This window comes from Podarcis vaucheri (assembly GCF_965113315.1).
Source record: "Podarcis vaucheri genome assembly, chromosome: 2".
Classification (NCBI taxonomy): domain Eukaryota; kingdom Metazoa; phylum Chordata; class Lepidosauria; order Squamata; family Lacertidae; genus Podarcis; species Podarcis vaucheri.
Window position 1 is genome coordinate 121,054,689 of NC_138760.1, and position 11,438 is coordinate 121,066,126.

The 11,438-nt window shown below is 42.4% G+C and overlaps 1 protein-coding gene and 1 long non-coding RNA gene across 3 annotated transcripts in view; one reads left to right on the plus strand and one right to left on the minus strand.

Annotated features, from left to right (window-relative positions):
* The window catches only part of LOC309523466 (uncharacterized protein), a 50,750-nt gene extending 40,435 nt beyond the window's left edge, over positions 1–10,315 (minus strand). For both annotated transcript variants that reach the window (XR_014215369.1, XM_082207339.1), the window contains exons 1-2: positions 9,847–10,315; positions 8,157–8,343 (exon numbers count right to left, since the gene is read on the minus strand). Coding sequence is in view for 1 of the 2 variants with exons in the window: in XM_082207339.1 (XP_082063465.1) it covers positions 8,157–8,256 (100 nt within the window). In the remaining variant the exon portion in view is untranslated. The remainder of the gene's footprint in view (positions 1–8,156; positions 8,344–9,846) is intronic.
* LOC309523625 overlaps positions 1–11,438 on the plus strand; it is a 123,554-nt gene that overhangs the window by 7,155 nt on the left and 104,961 nt on the right. The gene's annotated exons all lie outside the window — the stretch shown is intronic.

An 11,438-nucleotide genomic window follows, 5' to 3' on the forward strand; every position in this document is an offset into this window, starting at 1 on the left:
GGAGGAAACGATCACAGGCTCAAGTAGCACTCTCTCCTATGACTAAAAAGTAAAACTTTTTGTTACTATGCCACATGTAACTGTTAAAATATTGCAATATATTAGAACAGGCACCCCCAAACTTGGCCCTCCAGATGTTTTGGGACTACAATTCCCATCATCCCTGACCACTGGTCCTGTTAGCTACGGATGATGGGAGTTGTAGTCCCAAAAACATCTTGAAGGCCAAGTTTGGGGATGCCTGTATTAGAATATAAGAAGAGCCTGCTCATTTGGGCAAAGGCCCACGTAGTTCAGCATCCTGTTCTCACAGTTGTCAACTAAATGCCTGCGGGAAACCAGCAAGCAGGATTTGAGTACAAGAGCCCCCTGCCTTCCTCTGCTTTCAGTCTAATCCTCTTTTTCAAGCTATCCAAGTTGTTGGCCATCACTCCTGTAGGATGGAAGTCCATAGAAGTCCACTTAGAGTATTGCTCATATCTTGGGCAATAGAATGAAAGGTGTTTTAGCAGAAAAAAATTATGACAAGCAGGCCTGCTTTCTACCAGGATGTCAGATGAAGGAATATAATAGATATTATTGAATATTTGGAAGTAAGAAATGAGAAAAAAGCAGTCTTAATGTTTATTGATGCTGAAAAGGCTTTTGATAATGTTTCATGGGCTTTTATGAAAAAGATAAAAGAAAAAATGAATTTTGGGGAAGCATTTGGGAGAGGAATTGATGCAATTTATTTTTACCAACAGTCTATGCTGATTGTTAACAAGGTTATAAAAGAAAAGTGTAAAATAACGAAGGGGACAAGACAAGGATATCCCCTATCACCATTATTATTTATTTTGGTATTAGAGGCCCTGGTGAGAGAGAAAAAGTGGAGAAATTAATTACAGGAATAACAGTAGAAAATAAAGCATATAAATTAAAAGCTTCTATAGTTCACCTTGTAATTACAGTAAAGGATCCCATAAATACTCCACCAAAGGTAGTAAAAAAAGATACAGGACTTCGGGCAGGCCGGAGGCTTTAAACTAAACAAGAATAAGACTACGTGTCAGGGCTGCTACCCAGTCCCAGCTCACATAGGACCACGCTAGCCAGCGTTCACGTTATAAGAGTCTTTATTGGGTTACAGGTTCCATTTCCGAACTGCAATGTGCAGCCCTACGTCTTCTATGTCAGACCGGCGAAGACCCGTCTGAGTCTCCGCCTCTTGCACACCAGCTTAATACCCTAGCCTTGCTCCACCTCCTGCGCCTTTCCTTCCGTCTCTGGGTCCTTCTGCCCCCCGGGGTCTCCTCCTTCCTACTCTCTTCTGACGCTGACCCCCCGGACCCTTCCGCCTCCTTGCGGCGGGCTTTGGGAACTGGCTCACTCTCCGGGCTGCTTACTGCGCCAGCTTCCGCTGCATTTGAACTTGGCGCGCGCGCCCAACTCTCTACCTTCCTCTTGACCGTTTCCTCGCTCCCTGATGTGGGCGTGACTACTCCTGACTCATGCCCTCCCTCCTGCTGAAAGCCTCCGGAACCCGATGCCTGGTCCCCTTTCTCCCCGCTGCTCCCAGCTGGGCACGTTGGTCCTGACTTCCAGCTGCTGCTCTCTGATTCCTCTCTGGCCCCTTCTTCCTGGGGTGTCCCCCTGCTTTCCCCCCTTGCTCTGACCGCTGGCGCTCCCTTCTGGGAATCCTCGGACTCACTGGACAGGCTCGGGGATCTCGGGTCGTCATCCCCACTCATCCTTCCTTCGTATTCCTCCCCCTCGCTCTCTGTTTCCTCCCTTCTCTGCGTCTCTGCTCCTGAACCCCTGACACTACGTTTTTGGTAAAAAGCACAATGGAGCAAGGCCAAAGGAATTACAACAGAAAACAGAGTTAGTTATACATAACAAAGTCAAATTCTGAGAGATTTGTTTGACAGCTAAGAATATTAATATTTTTAAAGACAATTACAAGAATGAGTGGAAAGAAATAAAAAGAGCTTTAGAGATATGGGGAAGAATGGATTTATCATTTTGGGGAAGAATATCAGTAATAAAAATGAATGTACTGCCAAAAATGTTATTTTTATTCCAATCAGTCCCAGCAATAGGCAATGTAGGATGCTTTGAAAAATGGCAAGGAGATATATCTAGGTTTATCTGGAAAGGGAAGAAACCAAGGATAAAAAATAAATTATTAACAGATGTAAGAGAGAGAGGAGGTTTTGCCCTGCTGGATTTGAAACTTTATTATTAAGCATCCTGTATCTGCTAGAACCAGGAATGGATTATACTGGAAAACACAGATACTGTATTTTAGACCTGGAAGGACATGAATTATGGATAGCATGGATATTTATGGTAGGAAAAGACCTAGGTGCATAGAGCTTCTCAGAATCATACAGTAAGAAAATCAATTTTTAGGGTATGGGAGAAGTATAAAAATTTGTTTGAGTAAAAAACACACTGGTGGCTTTCCCCCTTGGAAGCAATATCTCTGAAAAAAATTGAATATGAGAAGTAATTGGCCGACTTATAGAGAACTCTTAACTGAAGTTGAAAACCAACTGAAATAAAAAGATTTTGAAGAGATAAGGGAAGCTGTAACTGACTGGTTACAGTACCATCAACTAAACGATATCTTTAAGATAGACATGAAAAAACTATTAAAAGAATTGTGTCTAGGTGAAAAATTCCAAAAAGGTATAAATGCAATATGTGACCAACAGAAAGCAAAAATTATTATTAATGGAGAGTTTGGGGAAGACATCAACATCTTTAAAGGTACAAGACAAGGATGCCCCCTATCCCCAATGTTATTTACAATAGTATTAGAGGTTCTATTAAAGAAAATAAGGCAGGACAACCAAATAAGAGGAATAGCAGTTGGTGAAAAAGGATACAAGTTAAGAGCCTTTGCAGATGATGTTATGATCACAACAGAAAATCCCCTACGATGTACACCTAGAATATTGGAATGCATAAACGAATTTGGCAGATTAGCAGGATACAAATTAAACTATGGGAAAAGCAAAATACTAGTGAAAAATATGGAAGAAAAAGATAAAGTGAAATTACAAAAAAATTACAGGATTGGAAATTAAAAAGAAAATAAGGTATCTTGGAATAAATTTAACAACAAACACTATAGACTTAAGTAATGAGAACTATGGGAAAACATGGAATGAAATAAAAAATGACTTGCAAGTATGGGGGAAATTAAATCTTTCCTTACTAGGGAAAATATCGGTAATAAAGATGAACATATTACCAAGGATGATGTTTTTATTTCAAAGTATCTCAATACTAGGAGGAGATAAATGTTTTAATAACTGGAAAAGAGATTTGGCTAAATTCGCATGGTCAGGGAAAAAGCCAAGAATAAAACACAAAATAATGATAGATAAGAAGGAGAGAGGAGGATTTGGTCTCCCAGACATGGAGTTATATCATGATGCGGTGGGTCTGACCTGGCTAAAAGAATGGATCAAATTAGATGACTCGGATGTATTGGATTTAGACAGAGTAGAGACAAGATTTGGATGGCATGCCTATCTAATAGATGAAAAAGTCAAAGTACATAAAGGCTTCCTAGGGCATATAGTCAGAAAGTCTATATATAAAATATGGGAGAAATATAAAAGACTCCTAGATCCGAAATCTCCCTGGTGGGCATCGCCAGCAGAAATTGTCGCAGTGAAAAAATTAAATATGAAATAAAATTGGGTTACCTATAAAACTGTATTAAAGGAAGAAAACGGAGAATTGGAATTAAAGGATTATACAGAAATTAAAGCTCATATTAGTGATTGGTTCCAATATATTCAAATTAAGTATAGATTAGCGAAAGACAAAAAGCTAGGATTTGAAAAAGAAATATCAAAATTTGATAAATATTTAATACAAGAAAAATCAAATAATATATCTAAATTGTATAATCTGACCTTAGAGTGGGAAACAAAGGATGAATTGGTTAAAGCATCAATGATTAAATGGGCGCAAGATATTGGGGAAAATATTATGTTTGAACAATGGGGGAAATTGTGGAAAGAAGATATGAAATTCACGATGTGTTATATACTGAAAGAAAATTACCTCAAAGTACAACATAGATGGTATTTAACACCTGAAAGAATAACAAAAACGAATAAAAATTGTAGCGATGTCTGTTGGCGATGCAACACTGGAAAAGGTACTATGATACATATATAGTGGAATTGTTTAAACATCAAACAATTTTGGGAAATAATATATACTGAAATGAAAAAAAAATGTTTAGATATTCATTTAGGAAAACACCAGAAGATTTTCTATTGGGAATAGTACCAGGAAGCCTAAAGGAAGAAGACAAGACCTTATATTTATACGCAACAGTAGCCGCAAGGCTATTGAGTGCGAGAAACTGGAAAAGTGGTATTGTACTGACAAAAATAGAGTGGCTTGCCAAATTATTGGAGTCCTACAATATATCCAAAACAATGGGAGAAATTGGAAGGATCTCAAAAGAGTAGATAGATAGGGACTGGAAGGTGTTTAAAAGATACTTGCAAAACCATATCGAAAAATCAGAACTCCTATTGGAATAAACAAGTTCAGTTTCAAACACTGAAATACTAAATAAGATGGATAACAATGTGTAATAGAAAAAGAAGTTCCTGCGCAATGTTTGCCATCTTGCCAAAGGTTGCAGGCAGCTTTACCTGCAGCACTTGTATGTTGATTGCCCTCTTAGAAGACAAAGTCCAGCAACTGGAGGAACGTGTAGCTACGCTCCAAAGAATTAGAGAGCTGGAGCTCTTCTTGGAAGCAACAGAGAACACCGTCTCCACCAAGGAGGAGACAGGGGACACCCCTGAGAAGGAGGCTAGTTCACCAACACAGGTGCCAGATATATGGAGAAACGTGACTCAAAGAAGTAGGAGGCCCAGGGTTCGCTCTGATTGTTTAGAAATACACAATCGCTTTGAAGTCCTCTCCCCTAGCATGGAAGACGAAGAACAGACTCCATTTGAGGATCTCTCCCTCATTACAGTCGATCAGGTATATGAAGACGAGCAGCAAAGTCAGTACTCAGGGAATGTGCAGGTGACCTTGGAATGGACAGCTCACGGAAGAACCCCGACCAAACCTAAGAGGAGGCGTGTAGTGGTGATAGGGGATTCCCTACTGAGGGGAACAGAAGCAGTGATCTGTGGGCCTGACAAGATGTCTCAGGAGGTGTGCTGTCTCCCCGGGGCCAAGATCCAAGATGTAACTGAACGACTGCAAGAAATCATAAAACCCACTGACAAATACCCATTCCTCTTGGTTCATGTGGGAACCAATGACACTGCAAGCAATAGCCTCCAGAAGATCAAAAGAGACTACAAGGCTCTGGGCAGGAAATTGAAGCAATTAAATGCACAAATTGTCATCTCATCTGTCCTCCCAGTTGAACGACGTGGCCCAGGGAGAGAGGGGAAAATAGTGGAAGTGAACAGCTGGCTTCGCAAATGGTGTAAACAGGAACGGTTTGGATTCTTAGATCACGGACTGCAGTTTCTTGAAGATGGACTTCTGGCAAGCGATGGGCTGCACCTCACAACGGTTGGGAGGAATGTTTTTGCCAAAAATCTCAGAAACCTCATCAGGAGGGCTTTAAACTGACTAATGTGGGGGAGGGAGACAGTGCTCCTGAAGGTGGGAGTCTATCAATTGATGAAGATGATCATCCAAATGTCATAGACCAAATGGAGCAAACAGCACGCAGACCTAGTGGTGGGAGGAAAAAATCCTTAGAGACACGGGGGAATGATTAATGGACTTCAATGTCTGTACACTAATGCGCAAAGCATGGGAAATAAACAAGATGAGCTTGAGCTCTTGGTACAGCAAGCTAAATATTGACATAATAGGCATCACTGAAACCTGGTGGGATAAGTTCCACGATTGGAATGTAATAATGGAGGGATACAATCTATTTCAGAGAAACAGACCAGACAAGAAAGGAGGAGGAGTGGTGTTATATGTCAGGGATGTGTATACCTGTGAAGAGATCCAAGATTTAGAACCTCAAAGCTAAAGTCTTTAAGCAGAGGCTTGACAACCATATGTCAGGAGTGCTCTGATGGTGTTTCCTGCTTGGCAGGGGGTTGGACTCGATGGCCCTTATGGTCTATTCCAACTGTATGATTCTATTCTATGATTCTATGAAATTAGGCTAAAGGTGTGTGAAAGAAAGTAATAGAAGTGGAAAGAAATTGCAATTGAGTAGATTGGAAGTCTAACACAAAGGTGGGGTGAGGGGTGGTGGATGGTGATGGGAAAAGGAATTATTTGTGGGATTGAGTGTAAGTATGTTTGAACACTTTTAAGGATTGTATGAAATGTATGTTTGTATGATTGTATATCTGTAATATATGTGGATTAATGATGACCTATTTTAACAATAATTTTTTAAAAAATAAAATAAAATAAAAAAGGTTTTAGTTATGAGACATCACAATTTCAAAAAGAACTCTTAGGAAGTAACATAAAAAAAAATCTGTCTAAAATGTATAACTTGCTCCTAGAATGGCATACAAAGGATGAACAGGTCACTTCAAAGAAGAAGTGGGTACCTTTTGCTATATGTGGTGGTTATGTAAAATAACAGTATCATTTTGGGAAATGGTATATAATGAATTGGAAAAAAATGTTTAAAATAAATTTTGTTAAGAAACCAGAAGTTTATTTATTTGGAATTACAGGTACTGAGATCCCAAAAGACCAGGAAAGACTATGTATGCGACAACAGCTGCACAGATGTTATTATCTCAAAGATGGGAAGATGCAATAATCCGAACTAGGGAAGAATGGTGAGCTAAACTGCTGGACTCTGCCGAAAAGGCAAAATTAGCCATGAGACTCAGGAATCAAGAAAACAAGGACTTTAAAAAAGAATGGGGAAATTTTATAATTTACCTATGAGATTGCTGCACGCAAATCAAAACGTTAGCTGGACTTTAGGAATCACTTGTAAAAAAGTTTATGGACACTTTAGATAAATGAGAACTGTGGAGAATGTATCTATACAGTGGTACCTCATGTTACGTAACCCTCTGGTATTTTTCCGGGTTTCGCCACTCGCACGCGTAGAAGCACTCTATTGCGCCGTGTGCAGAAGCAATCCTCTGGTTTGCAAAAACCTCGGGATCTGTCATTTAAAATGCTATAAAAACATTATATCAAATGTTTTTGATGTAAACTTGTATTTGTAAAAACCAATAAAAATATTTCAAAAAAAGGGGAAGTCCATAGATTGACTATGCTTCTGTTGATTCATCATTTGCAAACCCAGAAATAGGTGTTCCTGTTTTTGAAGTTTGCCGCGGAAACCGAACGTGCTCCTGAGCTCCATTTTTACTGTTGCGCAGCAAATTTAAGTGCCCCCCATTTCTAATTAAGGCTTTTTTTCATTCCGTTTTAGCCTTGAGCAGCTAATTTAAGTCGTCTCCATCGTAATCAAGGTTTTTTTCATCCCATTCGTTCCCTTGGACAGCTAATTTAAGGCCCCCCAATCAATATTCAAGCTGTTACTGGTTGCAGTGTTCTGAGGTGACATTTGCAGCTTTAGTTTTTTCCTATTTTTTGCATTTTTGTTTTATGATTGATTGATTGACTGTGGAAAGGGATATAAGCTCCCCATTCAAACATTGACTATCATCAATGCAGGTATGAAAAAATAATAATTTTAATTTTTATCATATACAATACTGTCTTAATTATTTTATGGTACAGAACATTGATTATTGCTTTCATTTTACGGATCAATGGTCTTGTTTGATAGTAAAATTCATGTTAAATTGCTGTTTTAGGGGTTGTTTTTAAAAGTTGTTTTTAAAAGTCTGGAATGGATTAATCCATTTTGCATTACTTTCTACGGGACAGCACACCTTTGGTTTTGGAAGACTTCCAGAACCGATTAAATTTGAGAACCGAGGTACCACTGTAACTCCTAAGATTTAAAATCCTGGAGGGAGAAAATCTGCCCCCACTACTTTATGAAAGGGATTCAAGATACAAAGAGCTGCTTTGGAGAAGGCCTCACCCCTTCCTTCTTCCTGTCAGGAACTTCCTTCCATTTGTCTCCTCTCCATCTTTTCCTCTTTCTCCCTCCACCATCCATCTATCCCTCTCCCCATCTCCTCTCCCCTGGAACTCACCAGATTTCTCCAAGGGTCCTGGGAGGGAATGCTCAGAGGTTGTGGGGAGGGATGCGGGAGACAGCCTGACCAGGTCAACCGTCCATCTTCCTCCTTCCATCCTGGCCAGGGTTGCAGGTTCAGTCTCAGCTAGGTTTGCAGGTTCAGCTTCCTGAGGAGTGCAGAATCCAGAGCAAGTTGCAGTTTCCTGGGAGGGAGGGAAGAAGAAGCCAAGGGAGTCTGAGAGCCCCTGCAGGGATTCTCCTGCCCAAGACATTCTGCTGCCCCTGGAGAAGCCCCAATTGGGCATCCCCTCCCCAAGAGCCCCTCCCATTTTCAAACACCTTTGGCAATTCCTTTCAGCTGCCTGTCCCACCTCCCTTCCTAAGGCTGGCATGGTATGCACATTAGTGGCCTGAGAGTAGATCCCATGGAACTTAAGAGTTCATCTGCAAAGGACTGCTCTGAATACATGGGTGGCCCTTGCATGGAGAAGAAGGAAGCCCCTTGCTTGCATCAGGACCCCCTGGGAGAGGCGGGGGATCCGCCAACTGCTCCCTTTGCCCTCTCTGCCTCCTTATTTGCCCTCCTGCCCTGCAAACACCCTTTGCTCTTGTTGCTCAGGGGAGAGAGGCAGGAAGAGCCTTCAAACCCATCCCTTTCCTCCTCTGCTGCCCAGTGAGAGGGGAAGGAGCGGCAGCGCCTGGTTCACTTCATGGTTTACTGGGATGTGAATGAACACGTCCTCTGCCTTCCATGCGGAGGGAGTGGGGGGGGGTTAAAAGTGGTGAGACCCCCCCTCTCCAGTCCTTTTGGGAAACAGGAGTTTTGGTCAGGAGTAAACAACTTAGATGGCAAGTTCACAAGAGAAGCACTTTGGAGCACTGCTTGCTCTTACTATGTGTTTGGACCTAGAGGACAACATACACGTTTACACCACGGGACTCCTTAAAGAGGGCATTTCTTTAAATTCTGATGGCAGCCCTGTACAGGGAAGTTTTCGGTGTTTTAATTTTTTTGGTGTTTTTGATTGAAATCGCCCAGTGGCTGAGGCAACACAGTCAAATGGGCAGGGGGCAAGCAATGAATTATTTATTTTTATTTTACTCTTATTCTTATTAGTATTATTCCCTCCTAAGCCCATCCTGTTATGCATGCTGATCAATGACTTTGTCCCATCCCCCCCCTTGACCGCAAGAGGGCTTCCTATTTTTACAGCTATTCTTCACATTTCTATACTGCCCTTCCTCCAAAGATCACAGGGCAGCTTACAAGAGAAAAACACAGAGATGCATAACAAAGTAAGAAATAAAAACGACAACCCTCCAGCCCCCCCCCATGCAGGTGTGAAGTCCATAGATTGTTTAATGAGCCAAACCCCTGGGAGAAGAGCAATGCTTTTGCCTGTTGCCTAAAGATAAGGTCCTCCTCCGAGGGGTCTTCTGCTGGGGTATAAATATTAAATTTAATTAGTACTATTAAGGCGGTCCTGGCCAGCAATGCCCACCCCTCTCCCCTCTCCTGCCTCCTTCCCTGCAACTCCCTTTCCACCAGATCCCTGCAGGAGGAAGCTTCTCCCCCCCCCCTCCAGGCCCCCTTTAAGAAAAGAGCTCCCTTTCCTCCCTTCTCTCCTCCCCGTCCCGGGGCTTCTCATCCTGGACCCTCTCGCAAAGCCCCTTCCCTCCTTCCCCGCCATTGGCTTTGCACTCACCCGAAATCCTGGGCAGCGGGGGCGGGAATGGGAACCCCTCGTGAGAGGTAGGCAGTGAGAGCGCTTAATTAGGAGGCTTAATTAGGAAGAAGCCCCCTCCTCCGCCTCCGCAGGACGCAGCCCCGCTTCCCGCCTCCTCCATTCCCTCCTTTGCAAACCCCGATTTTATCTCTGCTGGTGAAGCCGGAAGTGGAGGCAACTCAGAGGAGGAAGGAGGTTCTCTCCACGCTCAGCCTCTTGTCTGTTATTTGATAATTGGGGGAAGGAAAACCTTGCAGCACCCAACCAATGGGAAGGCGAGGGAGGGAACGTGTGCATAGAGAATATAAGCTCATGCTTTGCTCCCGCTGGACTGTGCCTGCTTTGGACCCCCACTTTTGCAAGGCCGTATTGTCCTCAATAGGGACGCGGGTGGCGCTGTGGGTAAATCCTCAGCGCCTAGGGCTTGCCAATCAGAAGGTTGGCTGTTCGAATCCCCGAGAAGGGGTGAGTCCTGTTGCTCTGCCTCTGCTCCCGCCAACCTAGCAGTTCGAAAGCACAAACTGCAAGAAGATAAATAGGTACCTGTTGTAAACAAAATCTGCCCTTATTCCCTTATGGGGGACACAAGAGCCTTTATAGAGTCCTTTGCAGGTTCTCCATCAGTTGGAGAAAATCAAAGAAGCCAACCAGAGAATATTGATAAGCAAAGCAGCTAGTAAGCCTGAGCTTTATTGAACTGTTGCAACAGGTTGCTCCCCTCACACGCAGGAGAAAGGAGGAGGACCCCGAACAAAGGTGTGCCTGCCCTTACATAGACCTTTTAAATTCCCTTCCCTGGAGCTCAAGACCACCCCTTCATACATCATACATACATCACAGAAAAGGCAGTCTACAACAGAAGTGTAGTGCCTCATATATATATTTTTCCCCATGTAACATTTTTACAAATCCGTTTCATTTGTTGAGGCATTAGGGGGAGAAGAAAATAAAAATAAAAATAAAAAAGGAGAGAAAAAAGAAAGGGGGGTGGAGAGAGGGAAGATGGATAAGGGTGGGATTGGGTGGCGGTGTTTCTATTATGTTTAATGTATGTAGAGTTTGGTGTCAGCGTGCTTTTGTTGTTCACTTGTGTTCCTTTGGTGGTGAGAGAGGTTGGGGTTGGCCTAGGGTGTGATTGTTTGCTTGTGATTGGCGGTGGTGATCTTTGTTTTCGTGTGTGAGTGAGGTGGGTGGGTGTTTTGGATCAGGTTAGCCATATTGATTTGTATGCTGTTGGTGGATTATTGTCATTGTCCTGTTGGGCTGTGTGTGTGATAAAGGGGAGCCATACCGGGGTGAAGGCATCTTCTTCCGTTTGTCCCCGTGTCAGTTTCAGTTTATTAGTTAATTTTTCTAGTAGGGCTGTTTCCCATACTATTTGATACCATTGGTCCATGCTTACTCCTGACAGGTCTCTCCAGTGTCTGGTTATGGTGTTTCTGGCTGCTGAGAGCAGGTGGGTTATGAGTTCTTTGTGGTGTAAATGGGCATTGTTGTCTTGGAAGATGTTTAGTAGGGCCAATTCTGGGGTGGTGTCTATTACTTGCTTAGTTATTTTACAAATTTCTTGT